A 23693-nucleotide genomic window follows, 5' to 3' on the forward strand; every position below is an offset into this window, starting at 1 on the left:
CTGCATTCAGGCTGGTCAGTGTGTTTTGATTGTGCATGTGTTTAGATGGCTGCAGTTTAGTTATAGACGGGTGTGTGTATCATTGACTGAATTTCACATGAACACACTCAAAGAGTCAGAAATCGGGGTCAGGCCTGATTGGAAACACATGAAGCAAGGTTTTATTCTGTTGAGTTATATATAGTTTAAACCAAGTGAGTATCACAATTTGGTCTGTACATTAGTAACACTGTGCTAAAAATAACTCGATTTATAGTGAACTGAATGCATTTTAAGAAAAGAATTAATTCCCAACTTTTATTTCAGGGACTGGCGAAAGCAGTGGAACTTCACAGCCGCAAGTTGCAGTTGTCCAGGATTCAGATGTGTACGTTTTGCTCCCGCAGGGATTTGGCTAAAGTTCGGGGTTCCAGGTAACTCAGAAGAGGCAGACTCAGCCAGCTTCACCCACGTGTAACATCTCTGCCAAAATGCTAACATGAGTTGTGGGATAAGTATGGACAGAGTGGGCTAGGAGTGACGGGGTTTGGCAGTGGATACAGGATCACACAGGAAAGGGAAGCAGGATTAAAGAGGAGCAAGTGAGCGATCAAATCCTGGGTTCTCTTGGTGCTAATTAAACGCTTTTCAAGCCTCGTTGCGAAACACGTCCACCAACTGCCCATGAGTCATACATGGGGAATGAGGCTTTTATTTTCTTTTAGTAAACAGGTATGTTTGGTGTTTAGTTTTGCATTTTGGAAACTTTAGGGCAATTCAAAATAGGGCCTTGTTTAGTCCAAAAATGTTATTGGTAATGTTAAGTATGTTGAGAGTTTTAACTAAATCCGAGATATGTGAGACTGGGCAGAGTTTGATTAAAACCGATTGAATGTTCCTGTTTATTAAATCTGTCATCACACCAGGCAACCTCATGAAACATGAATAGGGCTTTCTTTGCTGGATCAGCCTGTTAACATATTTCTTTTTGACCCTGTCTCCTTCTATCATACATCATTCGCAGTTATGAGGACTTGCAGAGGACCAGATTAGTGACAGCTTGAAGGCATCTAAAGTTGAATCGCCCTATCCTACTTATGCTGAGGAATCGGTTCAATGTTTGTGTTCCACCAGTGTCTGATGGGAATTTCTAGGTGGAGAATGGCATAGTGTTTGTCCCTGCCCTGATTAGTACAAGGATTAACAGCAGAGGAGTGGAGTTTGCACTGTGGTCTTTTAAGTGAGCTGTCAGATCAGCACAGTGCTATTATTAATTTATCATTGATATTTTTTAATTTGAACATTGCTGGGAAAAAAAAGAGACAGGTTTCCAAAGTTTCTCATCTTGTACTTGCTAGGACAAATGCAAGAATGCAAAATTTCAAACAGTTTACACTGCAAGTGAAAAGGATGTTGATTAATTCATGATTCTACTATTAGATTAAATTAGATTCCCTACAGTATGGAAACAGGCCCTTCGGTCCAACAAGTCCACACTGACCCTCTGACGAGTAACCTACCCACACCCATTCCCCTACCATATATTTACTCCTGACTAATGCATCTAACATTATTGGCAATTTAGCATGGCCAGTTCACTTGACCTGCACATCTTTGGATTGTGGGAGGAAACCGGAGCACCTGGAGGAAACCCACGCAGACACGGGGAGAATGTGCAAACTCCACACAGACAGTTGCCTGAGGTGGGAATTAAAGCAGGGTTCTGGATCAGTGGTGTGGAAGAGCACAGCAATTCAGGCAGCATCCGACGAGCAGCAAAATCGACGTTTCGGGCAAAAGTGGGGTCCCTGGTGCTGTGAGGCAGCAGAGCTAACCACTGAGCTACCATGCTGCCCCCTGAGTCACCGTGTCTCCCCCATGTAAATATAACTTTACATTTGGGCAACACACGTTAAACAGCGTTGAGTGTGCTAATATGTAAACAATCAAACTTAAAATAACCAATGAGTCTTCAAAGGCTCATTTACGCTTACAAGAAGCAACTGACAAAGGGACCCATTCTGTGCAAAAGCACGGAGTCTATATTTGCTTGTTGCTTTTCTCATGGCAATGTCTCTCCAATCCAGAGACAATTTGCCAACAAATCAGCACCCTTTCCTCCTGCAGCATAAATTGTCATTTTGATAATAGTTGAAATTTTGTCACATTGTTGTATTTCTGTGAATGAATTCACAGAAGATGTAAAGCTTAGGTATAAACTCTTGTTTCATAAATATTTTTAATTGTACTGTTGCTGTTTCATGATTTTTGAGAAGATTTGTAGCTCAGGTTGAGGTTCACGTATGTTTGCTCGCTGAGCTGGAAAGTTTGTTTTCAGACATTTCATCACCATGCTAGATAACATCATCAGTGATCCTCCAGTGAAGTGCTGGTGTTCTGTCCCACTTTTGGTTTACGTGTCTTGGTCTCTTAATGTGGGTGATATAGTTTCTGGTTCCTTTTCTCAGAAGTTGGTAAATGGGGTCCATATTGATGTGTTTATTGATGGAGTTCCAGTTTGAATGCCAGCTCTCTAGGAATTCCCTGCATGACTCTCTTTGGCCTGTCCTAATATGTATGTGTTGTCCCAGTAGAAGTGGTGTCCTTCTTTGTCTATATGTAAGGATACTAGTGGTAGTGGGTCATGTCTTTTGGCGGCTAGTTGGTGATCGTGAATCCTTGTGGCTAGTTTTCTGTCTGTCCAATATAGTGTTTGTTACAGTCCTTGTAATGTATTTTGTAAATAACATTCATTGTATTGGTTGTTAGTATAAGGTCCTTTAGGTTCATCGGTAGCTGTTTCAGTGTTGGTAGGTTTGTGGACTACCATGATGCCAAGGGGTCAGAGTAGTCTGGTTGTCATCTCCAAGATGTCTTTGTAATGTGGCTAGAGTTTCTGGGTGTGTTGTGTTTACTTGTTTGTGGTCGTTGCTTAAGAATCACTAGTGTCCTTACGTACAGAAGAAGAAGGACACCACTTTGACTGGGACAACACATCCATCCTAGGACAGGATAAACAGAGACTCTCACGGGAATTCCTAGAGACCTGGCATTCAAATCAGAACTCCATCAATAAACGCATCGATTTGGACCCCACTTACCAACCTATGAGGGAAAAAAAACTGGAAATGATATCACCCACCTTAAGAGACCAAGACACACAAATAGAAAGCGAGATAAAACACCAGCACTTCACTGGAGGTTCACTAATGATGTTACCTAGCACGATGATGAAACATCTGAAAACAAACCTGCCAGTTTGGCGAGCAAACTCACAATCTGTTGCTGTTCCATTTAACAGTAACTGAGTGGGTGTGGCAATAAGACAGTTAGAGACAAAAAAAAGCAGCAGATGCTGGAATCCAACGTAGACAAACCGGTGGATGGACGAACACAGCAAGCCAGGGAGCATAAGGGGTGGAGAAGTCAATGTTTCAAGTATGGCCCTTCTTAAGGTGGGGTAATAAAACTGTCAGTGTAGTAACGAGAGCAATTTTTAAATCATTTTCTGGTTTTATTTTGCTTTTTTTCTTCTTTTCCTTTGAAAATGGAATGTGTAAAGAGTGAAAATCTGTTCACCCTGCTTCTATTCCAAATTCTTGCACAGTAGGAATGACACAAGACGGATAGAATGAACCATCTTGTATTGAAGAGGACATCTCTGGCAATTTTACTCCCAAAATGGAGGGTTTCACCATCAAGATGGGCCAACACCTGTGCTGCACGCAACACCCCAAAAGAATGTTCCAGTCACGAGAAAACACAGACCCGTATGAATCCATTAAATATTCAGATGCTGTCCAGTGGTCTCCATCAGCAGATCTTTGGAGATATCCAGGTTGAGTACTCTGAGGAGGCGGTCCAGAAGAGCATTGAACACCTCAAGTCTCATGACCTCTGGAACCAGGAAACCTCCATCCTGCCCGATGTGGAACTGCAGCTGCCTAAGCTGTATGGCAGCAACATTGACGAACATTTTCGTACCCTTGCTCAGAAGCAAAACCTCCCCTACTTGGAAGCAGCCAATGATCTTGTGCAGTGTGACCTCCCTGAAATGCCCACAGAGTGGACCTGGGCAGTTGGTTGGACAAAGTATGATCTGGATGGACAAACAAAGCCTGTGGACTTTCCTGATGAGAAGGCACTGGTGTTTGATGTGGAGGTATGCACTTCAGAGAGCCAGTGTCCAACATTGGCTGTAGCCGTATCTCCAACTGCTTGGTAAGAACTTAAAATTGCATTCTCTTATCAATGTTTATGCTCCCTAGTATAAATATATTTCTACATATAAATATCAGGATAACGTCACTAGTTAGAGACAGAATGAAGCTCCCTTAACCACCAGACTTGGACCTGCTTCATCTCATGACCATTTGCAGTTTCGTTGTGATCTTAGTGTGTACTTTCTTTGCAAAGTGAAGCAGTGGCTATTTGGAGTTAGTTTGAAACTTCCCCAAGTTATTTCACATGGCATTCTTACAATCAATAAAGACTATTTTAATTCTTATCAATTAAGCTTGATGAAATTTAAGAATTAGTAAATTAACTATCCGTCCACAGTCTCGCTCTCTTCTTCAGGACCCTTTTCAGTAAAGAGTGTCATGCATGGTTCCTCCTAGACATTGACCAGTATCTGAAACTGGATGGGTTACCGTGTTCAGAAATCTGCAATAGTCAATTGCTGACACTCATTGTGCTCTCCTGGGTGACTGGCTACTTAACACCGAAGCGTTTTCACAATGTCTTGGCTGTTTATACAGCTTTCTGCTGTCCACCTTCTGAGCCATTATTCTTCTAGCATGTTGGTTCCTTCCACCTCATCTGCTGTACCCATTCTTCCTGCGCTTAGTTGAGGGGTCACCCACACCACACCAGACAAAGCTGATGGACCCATACCTTGCTTTGAATGGCTACCATAAGAATGTAAGAAATAGGAGCAGGTCCCTTCGAGCCTGCTGTACCATTCAATAACATCATGGCTGATCTTTTCGTGGACTCCGCTTCACTTATCCCCCTGCTCGCCATAACTCTTGATTCCTTTACTGTTCAAATATCTACCTATCTTTTGCCTTAAAAACATTCCATGAGGTCGCCTCAACTGCTTCACTGGGCAGGGAATTGGGTGAAGAAGTTTCTCCTCAACTCAGTCCTCAATCTGCTCCCCATTATTTTGAGGCTATGCCCCCTAGTTCTAGTTTCGCCTGCTGGTGGAAACAACATCCCTGATTCTATCTTATCTATTCCCTACATAATTTTATATGTTTCTATAAGATCCCCTTCATTCTTCTAAATTTCAATGAGTAGACTGGGACTATACTCAATCTGTCTTCGTAAGCCAATTCTCTCAATTCCAGAATCAACCTAATGAACCTACTTTGCACCCCCTATAGTGCCGGTATATCCTTGCTCAAGAACCCAGAGGGATCCTTGAAGGCTGATGCAGGGGTGTGCAACAAACCACTTTAAGCGTTGTAGAATTGTGGTTTCCCTTACCTGTTCCCATTTTGATTGGGTGCACATGTTGGCAGGGAATCGAGTGTACCAGCTCTCATGTACATCTCCTGTATATTTCTTGTAATTGAAGAAAGTGGATGTTATGGATTGTGTATGGTTTTGAATTACAGCACGCCTCCTTAGTGGAGGAGAAAGTAAAGCCTCCGTTATAACGTCTCCTGTGCAAAGTGGTCTTGTGTTCAGATTGGATTCTGCATTAGTCTTACCTTTCCTCAGGTACTCCTGGTGCAGTAAGCGCCTCATTGAGAAGCGTTACACATGGTCCAGTCAACTGACCCTGACCGACCTAGTTCCCCTGGAGACAACTGCAAACTCCACGCGTCCACCAAAAGGTGACTGGCCAGAGAGATTGGTCATTGGCCACAATGTCAGCTATGACAGAGCAAGGGTCAAGGAACAGTACTTTATGAAGGTGGGTCAGCCCGTTAATAAATCTTGTTTGCTAAATTTCTAGTGTTATTGGCATCCTCCGAGTGAAATGTTAATTGTAAAAGATACTGGCAGGATTCTTGCTCCTGAAACATTTCTTAAACGGGCGAAATAGGATGCCTGAATAAGTAAGATCCCAGGTTTGACGTTGGATACTCCTAAGCTGTCAGGCTGTGGACCTCGATATTTTATTGATCTCACCTGCCCTAGCCCAAAGAAGGTTAAAACCATCATCCTGTCTTGCTGATCCTGATTACAACGTGGATCACGTGAACATGGGATTGGGGGTGATACGCTAATGTGGAGCGAGAATTGGTTGATAGATCATGAATAGAAGGTTGGAATAAGTAGGCTGTATTCTGAGTGGCAGATGGTGTCTAGCCGTGTACAGCAAGGACCAATACTTGGGTCCTGGCTGTTCATGATATGCATGTAATGATTTGGATCCGGGAACCAAATGCAATATTTTCATGTTTGCTGACAGCTCAAAACTAGGTGGGATTGTGAGTTAAGGGGGAGTTGTATGTTAAAACTATCACCTCCAACCTTTTTTCTATAAGAGTTTGATTTTCTATGGTTGCTTACAATTAAATTGAAAAACTTACCACAGTCTTGGAAATGTATGGTTGGAAGATACAGGTTTCATTTTCTATTGACTGAGAAACTTAAATACATAGATTGCCACTTGCTAGAGAGTAGAAGTACAGCAAACTTTTCATTAACCAGTACTTGTGGGACCAAGAATGTACTGATTGATCAAATATTCTAGTTGATAAAGAGGTCCACATAATCAAAGTAAAAGCATGTTTGAGGTAATTGAAACATAATGTAGGGGGTAAACACACCACTGTTAGAGTCATAGAGACGTACAGCATGAAACAGACGTTTCAATCCCATGCCAAACAAAACCCAAATTAAACTTGTCCCATCTGCCTGTTCCTGCCCTGTGTCCCTCCAAACCTTTCCTATTCATGTACTGTACTTATATTATGTCTTTTAAACATTGTAATTGTGCCCACATCCACCACTTGCTCAGGAAGTTAATTCCACGGGCGAACCATCCTGTATAAAAAAAAAAATTGCCCCTCGTCTTTTTTTAAATCTCTCTCCTTTCACCTTAAAAATGTCCCCCCTTGTCTTGAAATCCTCCATCCTCAGGAAAGAAGAAATGCTGACCATTAACCCTCTCTATACCCCTCATGGTTTATTTACAACATAAATCACTTTAATAATAACTTATTGGCAGAGAGCCTTCTCACTTGCACCCTCAACTGAATACTCAGACATTACGATGATCCAGTAAACATTCAGTATTCGGGTATACAAATTGTTGCTGGTGTATTGAGAGTGCCATTAGGTGCCTGTGAAAACAAAGTTTGTTACACCTTAAGAAGTTTGTATCAGCAACTTTGTCATAAAAAAAGTGTAAATTGGAATTTGTTTTGAGCGCCTCTTGATTTAGACATGTGACACTGTTTTGCAATTATGGAATCCATTAGATATAGGTTTAGTCAAAATTGAATATTTGATCTTTCAGTTGAAATAGGGGTATCAAAAAATGTGGAATATTTACAGTTCAGAAACTGGCCATTGGCCCAGCATTCAGGCTCCACACCAACTTCCCCCCACTGCTCTTCATCCAGCCCGTCAGCTCCTTTCTCATGCATACATTTATCCAATTTCCTCCTAAATAGGTCAAGTTGCTCTCTGAAACTAATCCCTGCGAAAAAAAAAAACTGTTTCTTTGGAATTCTCCATTGGTTTTATTAGTGACTATCTAGCATTTATGGCCCCTAACCATTAAACTGAGAGAATCTCCTCACACACAAGCACTTTTCTTTTATATTGTGTTTTGTGTTTTTTTTTGCGAGCTCCCTCCATTGCTTCCTGGTCACTTCCTGCTCTTTCTGTGCGACTGTAATCCTGATTTGATTGCCCTCAAAATGTGAACTGTAATGACTGTGTCTGCAGGGAACAGGGCTTCGCTTTCTGGACACGATGAGCTTGCACATGGCTATTTCTGGTCTGACCGGCTTCCAGCGCAGCCTTTGGATGGCGAGTAAAAAGGGGAAGAGGAGGGGTCTGGAAGAAGTAAAGCAGCACATCAAACGGACAACCAACAAATCGAGAAATGTAGGGGTGAGCACTACAAAATAACTGTATATTGTTTGACTTTAAAATTGAAGGCAAAAATAATCAAAGGTTGGGTGCAATAGATAAAGTAAAAGGTAAAGGAAATAATGTTAAACTTGAAAGGGTTCAGAAAAGATTTACAAGGATGTTGCCAGGGTTGGAGGATTTGAGCTATAGGGAGAGGCTGAATAGGCTGGGGCTGTTTTCCCTGGAGTGTCGGAGGCCATTGGGTGTCCTTATAAAGGTTAATAAAATCATGAGGGGCATGAATAGGGTAAATAGACAAGGTCTTTTCCCTGGGGTGGGGGAGTCCAAAACTAGAGGGCAGAGGTTTAGAGTGAGAGGAGAAATATTTAAAAGAGACTTAAGGGGCAGCTTTTTCACCAGAGGGTGGTGTGAAAAGAGACTTAAGGGGCAGCTTTTTCACCAGAGGGTGGTGTGTGAGGAATGAACTGCCAGAGGAAGTGGTGGAGGCTGGTACAATTACAACATTTAAAAGGCATCTGGCTGTGTACATGGAAGGGTTTAGAGGGATATGCATCACATGCTGGCAAATGGGACTAGATTGCTTTAGGGTATCTGGTCAGCATAGACAAGTTAGACAGGAGGGTCTGTTTCTGTGCTGTACACCTCTGTGACTCTGACTCTGATGCCTAGTGCTACGTCAAAAACTGAACATTGGACAGACAGCTTTAATGTCCAAGAATATTTAGATCCTCCTGTATCTTCCAGGTGACACAGCTCCCTTCCTGTAGAATGTCCTGTTTTTTCGACTTTGTATCTTTATTGGGGGGTAATTAGGTATGTTTCTGCACTTTATACAGGTACATTTTTTTTTTAGATGTATTTCCTTCGTACTATTCTCTCTTTATCCAAATGTAAAAATAAAGTTGACGACTCCATACTGAATCAGGGAGCTGCTCTCATGAGAGAAAGAGATAACTGGTGGTGGTTTAATCTGACAGTCACCATGCCTTAGGTGAGAGAAGATATTGAGATCATTGTAACCTCAGCTGTTGCAGGAACTGAACCCATGCTGCATTGCAAACTAAACATCCAGTTAGCTGAGCTAACCACCTCCCGAGGGCAGGTATATGCCTGTTTCAAACTACTGTTGCCACAGCCTCTTGGTGAAAGTAACAGGAACCACTCGTGATGCCCTCTCCACTCCTTGCTGAAGTTACTGTAAACTCCATTATCCCCTCCTCACAGGATGGCATTTAGAATGAACTTGGACTATGTTCTGTGCTCTGTGGCATTGAACATCCCAGGATTTATGTGGATGGTACATTCAGATTAGGCAGTAATTTAACAGAAATCCATGGGAGCTGGGTAGAGAACACATCATGAGATCATTGCAAGCTCCATTTCTGCAGCCCTTAAGAGGATCCTCAGGAGGAATATCAAGGCAATACTTTGGTCTGAAGGTCCATAAACAGCACTTTATCATGGCAATTTCTTTAAGATTTTTGTTAAGTGGCCTTCATGAGGTGAGACAACTTCAGGAACTTTATAACTGCATAGTATTTTTGCTCGCAAGTTGGAGAGAAGGACGTAAATGAATATTGATATGGAATCTATACCATCTCAGTCATGCTCGCAATGCATGAACAACCAAAATGAAATATATAAATGTGCCTTGGACATCCTGATTCATTGACATCCATTAATCCTGTGTGTATTCAGCCCCTATTATTACTTGCCACAAAGTTTGGTGCGTTTAATAATCAAGGATTGGGTTGAAGTTTGCTCAACGTTGTACCACTGTTGTTGCAGGTTGGAGCCTGGGACTGGGTGAACATCAGCAGCATTAATAACCTCCCTGATGTCCATGCACTCTATGTGGGAGGCAAACCTCTTGAGAAGGAGGCTCGTGAGCTTTTCATCAAAGGCACAATGAAAGATATTCGGGAGAACTTCCAGGTTTAACACTAGTCTATTGATTACTGTCTTTCTCTGTAGCAGAACATGTACCTTAACAAATGATCCAAACTATTACAATTTTGAAATTATAAATTAATTTATGAATGCCATTAATTAAAAAATATCATTCTTGTTTTCAGAACCCTTCATGGCCCCAATTGTTCCTATTGCTGTAATCTCCTTCAGCCATCCAACGTCCTTAAGGGAAGGCAATCAGGCATCCATACCTGGTCTACCCTACATATGACTTCAAACATATAACACTGTGGTTGACTACTCACTGCCCTCTGTAATGGCTGAGCAAACCATGCAGTTTAAATTAGAGTTGGGTGCAAATATTTGCCTTGTCAGTGACTCCTGTAGTTCAAAATGAAATGAAGGCAATTCCACTTGTGACACCCTGAGCATCCCTAATTTTAATTTGAACAATTTGTTGCCTTGCCCTCTGCTGCCAAGGCCTTTATTAAACTCTGGAATTCCTCTCTGTCTCCCTTTTTTGCTTTAAGACTCCGTAAGATCTACCTCTCTCATCAAATTTTCAGGTATTACTACTGTCCGATAATGCACCTGTGAAATCTCTGAGGGCTTTTTACTGCATTAAAAGTGCTTTGTAAATTCAACATTTTTAAAATCTATTCATGTGGGCGTTGCTGGCTGGCATTTATCACCTGTCCCTAATTGCCCTTGAGGAGGTGATGTTGAGCTGTCTTCTTGAACTGCTGCAGTCCACCTGCTGTGGGATGACCCACAATACCATTAGGGAGGGAATTCTAGGATCTTGATCCAGTGACAGTTGGGATAGTGAGTGGCTTGGAGGAGAGCTCAAAGGTAGTGGTGCTTCCAAAAATCTGCTGCCCTTGTCCCTTTAGATGGAAGTAGGTGTGGAATTGGAAGGTGCTATCTGAGGACCTTTGGTGAATTTCAGTTGTGCATCTTGTAGATAGTACACACTACTGCTACTGAGCGTCACTGGTGGAAGGAGTGGATGCTTGAACCAAAATCTTCTGACATTTATTGACGTATGCCTACATTGTTAGAAACTATCTTTTCTTTGTCAGTCTTCACTAGTTTTACTTTTTTTGCCATATTTAAAATGGTGATAAAAGACTTGGATATAAAACTTGTTTATTGAGGTAATTTCACTCTGGTAATCCACTCAATCCTGACTGCTGTATCTCTCCATTGGACTGACAAAGGAAAGGTATTGTCTTGCATTCCACAAGCGATTTCTTTGAAAACAACAGCAGGTCACAGTTTCAGAATGGCCTACAGCTCACATCATGCTGTCAATTGGGATTCTGTGATGCTACCTGATGACCATTAAGACACCTATAGTCACCAAATGTTCTCCATATGATGCAGGGAAAGCCATTGATAAAGGAGATAAAGGTGGCTTGTGCTGAGGATATACCCTAAGGAACTTGTGCAGGAATGTTCTATGACTGAGATGTTTAAGCTTCACCAATTACAACCATCATCCTTTGTGCTGGATATGAGAGTTGTCTGCCAATTCCCACTTATATAGGTGCTCCTTGATGCTGTACTCTACCAAAATGCTACCTTCATGTCAAAAGTAGTCACTTATGTGTCAACTCTGGAGTTCAACTCTTTTGTTTACAAATGGATCAAGCAGTAATGAGGTCAGAAGCTTGGTGATTCTACCAAAACCCAAACTGATCATCAGTAAGCAGGTTATTTCTGAGCACTTGCTGCTTGCTAGCACAATCCTTGACCTCTATTACTTTGCTGATGATTGAGAGCAGACTGATAGAGCTGTAATTGATTTGACCATTTTTTTTGGACAGGGTATAGCTAGCCAAGTTTCCACATTGCTAAGTAGACATCAGTGTTGTAGCTGTGGTGGAACGACTTAGTCAGGGTGCTGTCAATTCTGGAACACTGATCTTCGATGTTATTGCCAGAATGTTATCTGGACCCAAAGTTTCTACACTATTCAGTGCCTCCAGCCATTTCTTACTATCACATGAAGTGAATCATATTCACTGAAGACTGACATCTGTGATGCTGGGGACCTCAGGAGGAGGTAGAGATGGATCATCCACCTTCCCTGTCTGGCTCAAGATGGAAACAACTGCTGTCAGCCTATTCTTTTGCAATGAGTGTCCTGGGCTGTTCCACCATTGGGGATATTTGTGGTGCCATTCCTCCTGTTAATTGTTAAATTTTCCATCACCTTTCACTGCTTGATGTTGCAGAACTTAAGTATAATTCATTGGCAGTGGAGTTAGCCTTATCGCATGTTGCTTACGCTGTTTGGCTCACATGTCATTCTGTAATGTAGCTTCACCATAACCTGAGCCTGTAGCTTCCTAGGAGACAGTGTGGTTTGCAGATGCTGGAGATCAGAGTTGAGAGTGTGTTGCTGGAAAAGCACAGCAGGTCAGGCAGCATCTGAGGAGCAGGAAAATCAACGTTTTGGGTTGGAGCCCTTCATCAGGAATGAGCCTCACCCTCATTCCTGATGAAGGGTTCCGGCCTAAAACGTCGATTTTCCTGCTCCTCAGATGCTGCCTGACCTGCTGTGCTTTTCCAGCAACACACTCTCAGCCCTGTAGTTTCCTAGTCCTGTGACATTACCACTATGCCACTGTGTTGAGAAATTGATTATTTTTAATCATAAACCTAAAATCCCCATGGCAGAAAATAGATTCTCAGTTGGTGGTGCTTTTCAAGATTCTGTTTTATTTTAAACAAAGCTTTTCAGATCTAAATCTGCCTTAGGAAACTATCGGAGAAAGTGAGGACTGCAGATGCTGGGGATCAGAGCTTTAAAAATGTGTTGCTGGAAAAGCGCAGCAGGTCAGGCAGCATCAAAAGAGGAGAATCGACGTTTCGGGCATAAGCCCTTCTTCAGGAATCAAGGGCTGAAGAAGGGCTTATGCCCGAAACGTCAATTCTCCTTTGATGCTGCCTGACCTGCTGGGCTTTTCCAGCAACACAATTTTAAGCTCAGGAAACTATAATAAATAACAAAACATTGTAACTAATGCTTTGTTAACTTGGCTCAGCAGGTGACATTCTCTTCTGAGTCGAAATCTTGTGAATTGGCACTCCCATTCCCAGATATAATGTAGGGTGGCACTTCATTTCAGTGCTGAAGGAGTGCTGCACTGTCTGAGCTGCTGCCCTCCAAATGTAAACTTAGGTGTTGTTTACCTATTCAAATCGATATTAATAATCTTTAGCATTAAGAACAGAGGCTTCTACCAACATTTTGGCCAATGTTCCTTCCTCAGTTATTTAGGCAATAGTTGTTTTTTTGCTAATTGTTGATTCTTGTTATGTGCATCTTTGTCACATTTGCCTCTGTAATAAAAGTCGCTGTACTCCATCATAATCAATTGAAGTGTTTGTCTGAGATGTCATAAAATGATTATATGTCTTAAGCTAGGGATTCAAACATAGATTAAGTGTCTCACTTTCTAGGCTAAAACAGGGTGTCTAGAACAGTGAGTTCTTATATGAAGTGTTGAGGAAGAAAAACACAGGCAACCAATTTCTCTTTAACTGGAATTGCTTTGCTTTTAAAATCTAATTTTGTATTTAATGTTCCAGTGTAATTTTGTCCTATTCACTGATGGCAGGAGCTGATGCGATACTGTGCCAATGACGTTAAAGCTACTTACGAGGTGTTTTGTGAGGAGCTTCCACTGTTTCTAGAAAGGTGAGTCACCTTTTGTGAGTGACTGCCTGTTCTCATTCTTGTTTCTCTCTTTGATCGCTGAAATAGAATAAGCCAGCTACAGAACAATAGACCATAGTATCACCCTACATCTCCATGCAACACCGGTTGAAAAAGAGTTGTTACAAAGAATAGTAAAAGCATCGCCTAACATGGGACAAAGACGCACATGCACACATACATCCTGGATTTAATTCCCAGTCAGCCCCAACTGATTTCCATAGGATTTTGAGAGATGCATTTCATTGCACTGTCCCTCCGAACTTTGGAAGGGGAAGTTTTGGCTCCTAAACACCACCATCCAGGGACTCACTGCTCGAACCTTCTTATAATTGCTTGTAAGTGCATGGTGATGATTCCCTTCTCCTATTGCTGAATAAATAATGAGTGCCTGCTGTTGCAGATCACCTTTGTTTGGAAGATTGGGAGAGGGTGGTCAAATTGAGGTTATAGTACTGTACCCTTGAGAATGTTGAAGATAAATTATCATGGATGTATGGGCTGCTGCCGAATGAATATGGAAAGAGGGCCCTGTCTACCTCAAATGTTACTATCTATTAGAGAAGCTGTCTCTCTCTTACACAGCTTGCCATTCAGATGATTTGATAATATAGACAAGATAGTTGCTATCCCCTTACAATGCACTGAAGAGTTATTTTTCATTTACACGTGGGACATGAGTGTAACAGCAGACCAGCAGTTAGTGCCCATCTCTGGTTGTTGAGGGTTTACCAGGCCGTTTCAGAGGGCAGTTGAAGGTCAACCGTATTGCTGTGAGCCTGGAGTCACACGTAGGCCAGACCAGGTGAGGATGTCAGATTTTCTTCATGAAGGATATTAGCAAGCCAGGTGGGTTTTTCTGACAATTGGCAATGGTTTCATGATCATAAGTGGATTCTTAATTCCAGATTTTCTTTTGCTTCGTTGAATTCAAATTCCATAATCTGCCGTGGCAGGATTCAAACCTGGGTACCCAGAACATTAGCTGAGTTTCTGAATTAATAGTCTAGCGATAATACCACTAGGCTAGTGTCTCCCTGCATTCGTAGTTCATACACTTATTCCTGTTTTAGGATAGTTCCTCGGCAAGCCAGTTAACAGACAAATAAAAACATGAGCTACAGATGTCAATAGCTAGAGTTCCAGTGAAGGTCACTGGTTACTTCCTGGGTAGGGAACTCACTCTGTGCCACCCAGAGCGCTAACTGTGCCTTCTCCTTCCTGGTTAGGTGCCCACACCCAGTGACCCTTTCTGGCATGCTAGAAATGGGACAGTGCTACCTTCCTGTCAACCACAACTGGAAGAGATACCTGGATGAGGCACAGGGTACGTATGAAGAGCTGCAGCGGGAGATGAAGCAGTCCCTCATGAACCTGGCCAATGATGCCTGTCAGCTCCTGTACGGTGAAAGGTGTGTAAGTTTAATTTTAGAATTTGCTAGGTAGTGAGACTTAATGTAGCGCTGAACATGTAGTTTAGACTGATACTTTGGTCCATCAGCGAGGGAGGGTTGTATTATTGGAAGTGTCAGATTTGGGATGAGCTGTTCAGCTGAGTCTCTTCCTACCTGTGCAGGTGGACATAGAGGTCCCTCGGTACCATTTAATAAGAAATCTTGAAGTGAGCTCACCCCATCTCCTGGCCATTTGTTCCTCCCTCAATCAATGTAACCAGCAGCAGTCATTGCACGTCAAAGCCTGCTTTTGAGATGTAGAATTGAGCTTAACCTGCAACCCTCTAAGAACATTAAATATCACCGTTTTGACTTGTCTGCATTTCCTTTATATTTACCAGCTCATAGCTCATTGCTTCCAAGTGTCAGAATCACTAGTGACTGTGGTTTCACGAGAAATCAAAGATGGGCACTTCACTCTGGGGCCAGAGACAGCATATTGTTCAGAGTGGGATTCCTTGAATGAACAGAGCAAAGTGACCCTTTCCTGTTGCTGTGTTTATATGGTTGATGGGTGAGGCAAGTCTGGTAGTCATTATACACCTGTACTATGTCTTCCTGATTTTCAGATACAAAGATGACCCCTGGTTGTGGGACCTAGAATGGGGTACCCAAGAATTTAAACAGAAGAAGAACACTAAGAAAAAGAAAAAAGAGCTGGTCAGCACCAGTGAAGTTGCAAATTCTGGCATAATGTCAGAGTTTGAGGAAGGTCAGATGATTTTTTTTTAAAGTCACTGTTTGCGCTCGTATATGATTTGGTTCTTGTCTGCTACCTGAACCCAATTATTAAAGTTACTAAATTAGAGGCTCGAGATCCAACATTTTCAGTGTACAGCCCATCTTGATGAGGATTGAGATAGTAACTGTGTTTGGAGGATCTCGTCTGCTTCTCTGCTTGAAAAGACTCAAACAGAATGAGGATGTCCAATCAGATTTCTCAACCTTTCAGTGCAAAAGTTAAACTTTTGATCCTATGATATTATAAATGAACACCAGTGCCAGACTCGTAACATCACTGCATGAATCTTTAAGATATTTTACCCAGGCATTTTTTTCCTAAATGGCCATCTGAAACCTTGTCTTTTCAAAGTGAAGTACTTAAACAAAGTGAGGAAATGTTCTTGCTTGTTATGTGTAGGATCCCAGTGCATTGTTCTATACACAATTTCCCTGCAAACTCTGACGTTGAAATGAAGACTCTTCACACCATCTCCTCTTGCTCTTTCCCAGGGTCATTAAACTACACTAACGCATTTTAATCTTAATATTCCTGTTCTCCTGTGATCTAAAGACTTTTAAAACCCAAGTTTGGAGTCCAATTCCACGTCATCTTCTTTGTTGCAGCATGACCTAAGTGCCAACATAAATCAGGTTTTTAGTCACTAGTCCTAATATCTCCAATTTAATTTCAAATTCAATTTTTGTCCTACTATCCTCCTGTGAGGCTTCTTGGAATGCCTCACCTTGTTAAAAGGCATTGCTTAGGTACTGATTGTCATTATTGAATCATGGAATAATTCATTTGAGTAAAGCAGCACTTTAACTAGAGTCATTTTGTGTTTTCATTTGATGTTAGTGAAGATTTGTTCATCCCTCCGCTCTCTACTTTTCTGTTCATTGTTGTACACCTCCACTTGTGTCGTTCACTGACTAGATACGGTAGAAAGAGTCTGTTATGGGTTGGTATTTGATTTGTGTTGGGTTAGACCTTTGTTACCCAATCCCCATGTGTTAGAGAGCCAATCATGGGTTTAAGTTCCATTCCAGTGACCTTAGCACACCATCGTATCACAGTCTTTCAGTTGTGACACCAAAGGATAGATCTGCCCCCTCAGGTGACTATTTGAAGGAGAAGAGGGGATTTCCCCCGATATGTATTCTTCAAACAAATCTTCAAAAAGATTTTGTTTGATTGCGACCTCATTGATCTCAATGGGATCTTGCAGTGCCCAAATTTGCCATCACATTTCTTTCCAGCTGTGAGTAAACAATGTAAGTCCCCAGTGAAATACGGTATAAATGCAAGTTTGATCTTAATGGAGCATATGTGAACATCCTATTTCTCACTGGCAGTTTAGGTATGGTAGACTTTGTCTGACGTTTTTAATCTTCTTACAGATCCGGGGCCTCCCTCAGAAGAAAAAGAGGAGGAGATGAAGGCTGCCAAAAGTAGAGCCCTTCTGAATGATCTGCATCAGACAGTCAGTCTTCTCCCAAAGAGAAGACAGCATTTACCAGGCCATCCAGAGTTAGTACATTTGAAAACAAGTTTCTGTTCAATGGTTTTGCTAATGACTCAGTGACCACCTGGAAGATTGAAAGTTGAATTTAATTCTGTGCTCGTTGAGCTACTGTCATTGGTATATGTCCCTGGCATTTTGTGTGTGTGTGGTTACCTCACCCTAGTTAGAAGGTGAACCTTGTTGAAACAGGGTGCTACTTAGCTATAACATCCAATGATACTAATTTCTCAAGACTTGCACACAAAGGATGACCATTTGAGGAAAGCAACACACCACCATTATTACGCCCCATAACCTTGTAACCCAGCAACAGCGAGCTTTGAAAATTAGGTTGAAGATTGAATTTCGTCAGAATTGAGCCTAGCAGCCCAGTTAGCTAAGGAATCCAGACGTGAGGTTGCATAGGAAACTACTGATAGAGACTTGTGAACTATTGAATCCATTTCCTTGCTGTGCTTCTGTAGATGGTATCGGAAACTGTGCCTGAAGTGGAATGATCCACATTGGCTGCCAGGGCCCAGTCTCATCAGTCTCCAGATGAGGGTCACTCCAAAGCTGATGCGTTTGACTTGGGATGGATTTCCACTGCACTATTCAGAGAGCCATGGGTGGGGCTATCTGGTCCCAGGAAGAAAGGATAATCTACTAACTAACCCCAGTGACATAGATTCACCTTCTTGCCCATATAGGTAAGTAAATTTTATCCATCATAGTCTGTAAGCAATTTTCTTTCTGATTGTAGTATGCTAATGCAGTGAAAATGACTTTTATTTCCTGGTTATACTGAAACCAGTTTCCTGATTGATTGATTGGCAGTTCAAGCCAGTATGATATTGGGTTAAATTGAGTAAAATAATCCATTTCCAATCTCCTGAACTAACTGATTAAAATGAATGGCCTTGAGATAGTTAGGGCACTTATTCATGATGAGCATTGTAATAACTCCAATCTCTGCTCATAATGATCCCTACGAAGAGGGATATGTGAAGACACTGAACAGTTGGTCCTAATTACATTAAAAAGTCCATCAGATGCATTTCATCTCAGATATGCCTTTGTTACCTCTGAGCTTGAGTTTCCTTGTGGCTGACTTCACAATTTCCACCCTTCATAAAACTTACATTTGTCCAAAATTCTGCTGCCTGTAACTACAGCCTGCACCAAGGCCCAGATTCACGTGTTCCCAGTTGAGCAATGACCTTTTCCCTCCCATCTCTCTTAACCTTCTGTAAACTAACTAACAGGATTCATGATGGTGCCGATATTGGGTGACACTTCATAAGCTCTCTACAGCCGATCTTATTCTCAAGTTTACTTACAACGTTCTGCACTTATAAACCTCAATTCTAAGTCTGTAAAAATACTGCCCCCCCCCCCACCCCCCCCCCCCCCCCCCCCCCACCCCACCCTTGTATGCCTTGCTCGGTCTAAACACCCTACGATCTATTTGTCCTTGTATGTCACAGTCTGCTGTACTGTACACAAAATAAAACTTTTCACTGTACATGGGTACATGTGAAAATAATAAATCGAATCTACTCAAATGCTGTGCCCCTTTTCATTCTTGTCTTGCATGTATCCCTTGGTTTATTTGTTTCATTATTTAATGGCTGTGCCTTCAACTGCCTAGGCATGAACTCTGGAATTCCTCCCCTAAAACTCTCCAATTATCTAACTCTTTTTCCTGCTTCTTTAAATATCTCCTTAAATGATGGCCAAACAGTTGAATAAGAGCTAACAGTTCTAGCAGCTCCTTATATGGCAGTTAAGGTTTTGTTTGTTAACAGCCCCACATCGAACTTTGGGGTGGCTTATTACAATAAAGAGGAGAAAATGAGGTCTGCAGATGCTGGAGATCAGAGCGGAATTCCTGAAGAAGGGCTTATGCCCGAAATGTCGATTCTCCTGTTCCCTGGTGCTGCCTGACCTGCTGCGCTTTTCCAGCAACACCATTTTCAGCTATTACAATAAAGATGCTATGTAAATGCAGGATTTTGCTGTGGGGTATCATATTCATACATCAACTTTACGTCTTGCAACACCACCCCATCACACCATCAGCACCTCCGTGACAAAGGGTCCTAACCAGAATGTCAATGTCAATAATGTTCTTGTGCTGTGTGTTTCCAGCATTGTTGTATTACAAACATCCAACGGTGGCGATGCGCAGAGGGTATTCTTTCTATTTTGGCTTTTGCTATTTCTTTGGCAGAACCATTGAGATGGTGCACCAGGAACATTGCAAAAAGAAATCACAAGGACAAACCGATCAATCAGAGATGTCAGTCAGCAATGATTACATGCTGACAGAGAATACTATGTGGGAAATGGTGAGAGTTGGGTAAAGTTGCTTTCGTTTTATAATTTAATCGCCCTTTCTATTGCATACCATATGAACATACAGAAATGTCAGACAAGAAATGACCATCTGGCCTGACCTACATTGTTGTGATATTTAGTGAGTGCCATTCCAAGGTACATGTATCATTGGATATGAAGTTCAGGTAAATTGAGGTGTAGAGCTGGCAAAGTCTGATTGAAGTTGAATGGCATACTCCTATTCCCCTGTAGTCTCCTGTGAAAGTTAATAAGGTAGGTCAAAGACCTTGAAACTATTTGGAACCTTCGTTGTGAAATGTTCCACATTTCATACGCAAAATCAAGACTGCATATATGTTCTGGTTGAAACAGGCCAGGTTTGAGCGGAATTCCATGTTATAATCAATCTTGATTCAGACAAAAATAAGTATTTCATAATCAGTTTGTGTTGCCGCACTCAGCATAGAACAAATCAGAAATTACAAAAGCAAAATACTTCTGATGCTGGTACCATGACACAGGAGTAATGGTATTAGAGCCCTTTGTGATAAAAGGCTAACAAAAATGCTACAGTCATGTGATCATGCAACTACAAATTCCAACTGCCTAGTAAGTCTTATCTGAACTGCTTCCAATGCCAATATATCTTTCCACCGAAATGATTTCTATAACATCCAACCCTAAATCATTTCATGCTATTTTATTTATTCATCTTGTACTAACAAAGCTACCTCATTAAAGCTAACTTCCCTTGCTGTCTGTTCTTCCAGAAGATCACATGCTCATGAAAATTTAGTTCCCTGCTTTGATCTCCTTTATAACGATGTCTCCATAATGGCTATGAGATCGTACCCATTAACCTTAATTTGTGCTGGTAATTCAGTTTTGTTCTGCAAACTATGCGCAATTATGTATGAGCTATTAAATTTGTCTTTGCACCATTTTTCTCTCCCTCTGAACCCATTTATTGATGTTGTTTGTATGCTTGTACACTCTGCCCCTAGCTGTCCCTTTTGGAGTACCATTATCAAAATAGTTGCCCTGTAATGCCACCATATTCTTTTGCTTTATAAGCCTATGTATCGCCCTCCCAAACCCTTCCTACCTTCATTAGTCTATCGCCGTAGAATTTGATTCACTAGAACATTGCTCCCAGACTTTCATGAGTACAAGTTTCACTCTTTCTATCTGTACTGTCTTGTTAATAACTTTATCACTTTATCTCTCTGAGAAATCTTGAGTAACAACTTGTCACAGACTAGCGATTAATTTGTTTAAACAAAAGCTTAACTGTCCGTCTCGTTTAACTTGTCTATTACAAATTGAAAGGGGGGGGTGAACAACACAAGTTATAGTAATCTAAAGTATAAAGATCATAAGATGCTCGTACCTGATAATTTGCTGTTTGACATCCTCCGTCTGAAATCTGAAACAACAGAAAATACTCACTGTTTCAGGCAGCATCTGTGAATTGCAAAACTGTGTTAATATTTCAGAAATTTGTGTTGCAACTGCTTTAAAAAAATCAATTTGGGTTTCAACTCCTGATGATCAATGATGGAAAGTACATGTGTGGACCTTAAATTGGCATTAATGATACTTTTAATAAGTACTGAAGTTACAACAGCTTACATTTATACAGCAGTTGTAAACAAACCAAGGTGCTTAAAACATGGAACCATCAAGGTAGCTATTAAGATAGGACACCAAAAGCTTGGTCAAAGGGCTAGGTTTTTAAAAAGCCTCATAAAAGAGATGGAGAGGTTTGGGGCAAGAATTCCCAGGAATCTAAAAGTGGAATGAACAATGTTGACCAATTAAAGTCAGGAACGCACAGTAGTTAGGAAGATGAGAATTGTGAATTGTAGGGCTGGAGGTGAATATAGAGATAAGGAGGACGGAAGCTAGTTAGGAAATTGAAAACAGGAGCGAGAATTTTAAAATAAAATAAAATAAAAGTTGTTAGACCATGAGCCACCATTGATCAGGGCTGTTGATCAAACCTGTCCCAGAGATGATGCTCTCAAATGTTAAAACCCTGTCATGTTTTACTCATCCATCCATGCCTGAGAAATAGCAACTTGGAACAAGGTAGCAAAAGGGAGATCAATGTTAGTAGGATCATACTCCAACAAGAGTGAGTATTCCACAGGCAAAGGGAGGAGGTCAAACAGCAAATTGGTTTTGTATAGGAATGTGAGTAGCAGAATTTGTAGTATTTTTTGTGACAACTTTCTTCATTGCCACCAGGTGGAGGAGCTGAGTCACATGGAGACTGAACATGAAGCTGATTATGGTAATGGCGGTACGAAGAATTCTGCACAGGTGAATGCCTGCTCCTCTTTAAAAGTATTGAACTTTTCTCTGCTTTTTCTTCTGTGATGTGTTTAGAATGAATAAATTAGTCCATCATCTGCCATTATCTCACCTGATTGTTTGATACAAAAGACTCCAACTGCCTGCCTGAGTGGATGTAAATCTTTCTTATAGTGTGCTTCTGCTTGCCAAATGTGGACTGCAGGATCAGACAGACTTCACTGTACCTGGTGTTTGTCCACTTGTTTGCCTATCATGACTGTGTCTCATTTTAATTTGTTTTGTTTTATTCATTCAAGGGATGTGGGTGTTGCTGGCTGGGCCAGCATTTATTGCCCATCCCTAAGTTTTGAGTCAACCACATTGCTGTGGTCTGGAGTCACATGTAGTCCAGACGAGATAAGAATAATAGTTTCCATCCCTAAAGGACATTAGTGAGTCAGATGAATTTTTCCAACAATTGGTAATGGATTCACGGTCATCATTAGACTCTAAATTCCAAATTTTTATTGAATTCAAATTTCACCATCTGTCGTGACAGGATTCGAACCCCAGTCTCCACAATATAACTTGTGTCTCCAGAGTAGTGATAATAATCCAGTGATAATACCACTTGCCCTCCCCTGTGTTATGGGTTTTAAAAACCGTAACTTTGTTAATGCTAAGATACCATGACCCCCTCAACAGGTTCGTAACATTGCTTGCTTTTAACCCCTGCAGAAAAAAATACTGTGTCCAAATGATCAGGTGGTATTCAGACTGTTGCCCTGCGTTGTAAATTGTCATGGTTACTGACTTATTCCACAGAATCAGTTGATTTAATTTCTAGTTATTTAGAATGTTATTACTTTCCTTTTGGATCAAAACTGGGAGATACAGCCATCAGAATTTCTTGAGGACAGCTGTTGTTCGTATCACCATGGAAACGGTCCGTATAATGAGGTCAATGTGCCTGGATGCTGGTTTTTCAGACTTCCACACAAGGTTTGTTATTTTTCCTTCCTGATCTGATAGTTTTACTTTGTGTGATTTTTTAAAAAAATGTTTTGATGCTGTTTGGCTATAGGTCAACCTGATGACACTAACCCAGCTTTTCTCTCCTCATCTCCAGTAGACAATAGGTGCAGGAGTAGGCCATTCTGCCCTTCGAGCCTGCACCACCATTCAATATGATCATGGCTGATCATCCTTGATCAATATCCTGTTCCTGCCTTATCTCCATAACCCTTGATTCCACTATCCTCGAGACCTCTATCCAACTCTTTCTTAAATGAATCCAGAGACTGGGCCTCCACTGCCCTCTGGGGCAGAGCATTCCACACAGCCACCACTCTCTGGGTGAAGAAGTTTCTCCTCAGTCCTAAATGGTCTACCCCGTATTTCTAAGCTGTGTCCTATGGTTCGGCACTCACCCTTCAGCGGAAACATGTTTCCTGCCTCTAGAGTGTCCAATCCTTTAGTAATCTTATGTCTCAATCAGATCCCTTCTCAGTCTTCTAAACTCAAGGGTATACAAGCCCAGTCGCTCCAGTCTCAGTGTAAGGTAGTCTTGCCAGTCCAGGAATTGACCTCGTGAACCTACGCTGCACTCCCTCAATAGCCAGAATGTCTTTCCTCAAATTTGGAGACCAGAACTGCACACAGTACTCCAGGTGTGGCCTCACCAGGGCCCTGTAC

General features: G+C 41.5%; 1 protein-coding gene across 9 annotated transcripts in view; it reads left to right on the plus strand.

The window, feature by feature from the left end:
* Positions 1-23693, plus strand: part of polg (polymerase (DNA directed), gamma) — a 49674-nt gene continuing 25981 nt past the window's right edge. Inside the window, exons 1-14 of one of the 9 annotated variants that reach the window (XM_043677275.1) lie at positions 1-194; positions 307-413; positions 3587-4200; positions 5710-5905; positions 7894-8061; positions 9832-9978; positions 13584-13663; positions 14911-15093; positions 15705-15847; positions 17257-17386; positions 17846-18070; positions 19594-19711; positions 21951-22049; positions 22875-23000. In XM_043677275.1, coding sequence (XP_043533210.1) covers positions 3611-4200; positions 5710-5905; positions 7894-8061; positions 9832-9978; positions 13584-13663; positions 14911-15093; positions 15705-15847; positions 17257-17386; positions 17846-18070; positions 19594-19711; positions 21951-22049; positions 22875-23000 — 2205 coding nt within the window. In that variant the 5' untranslated portion in view covers positions 1-194; positions 307-413; positions 3587-3610. The remainder of the gene's footprint in view (positions 195-306; positions 414-3586; positions 4201-5709; positions 5906-7893; positions 8062-9831; positions 9979-13583; positions 13664-14910; positions 15094-15704; positions 15848-17256; positions 17387-17845; positions 18071-19593; positions 19712-21950; positions 22050-22874; positions 23001-23693) is intronic. The other 8 variants (XM_043677266.1, XM_043677270.1, XM_043677271.1 and 5 more) reach the window with 8 other exon arrangements.

The sequence above is a fragment of the Chiloscyllium plagiosum genome, chromosome 36, assembly GCF_004010195.1.
Source record: "Chiloscyllium plagiosum isolate BGI_BamShark_2017 chromosome 36, ASM401019v2, whole genome shotgun sequence".
Classification (NCBI taxonomy): Eukaryota; Metazoa; Chordata; class Chondrichthyes; order Orectolobiformes; family Hemiscylliidae; genus Chiloscyllium; species Chiloscyllium plagiosum.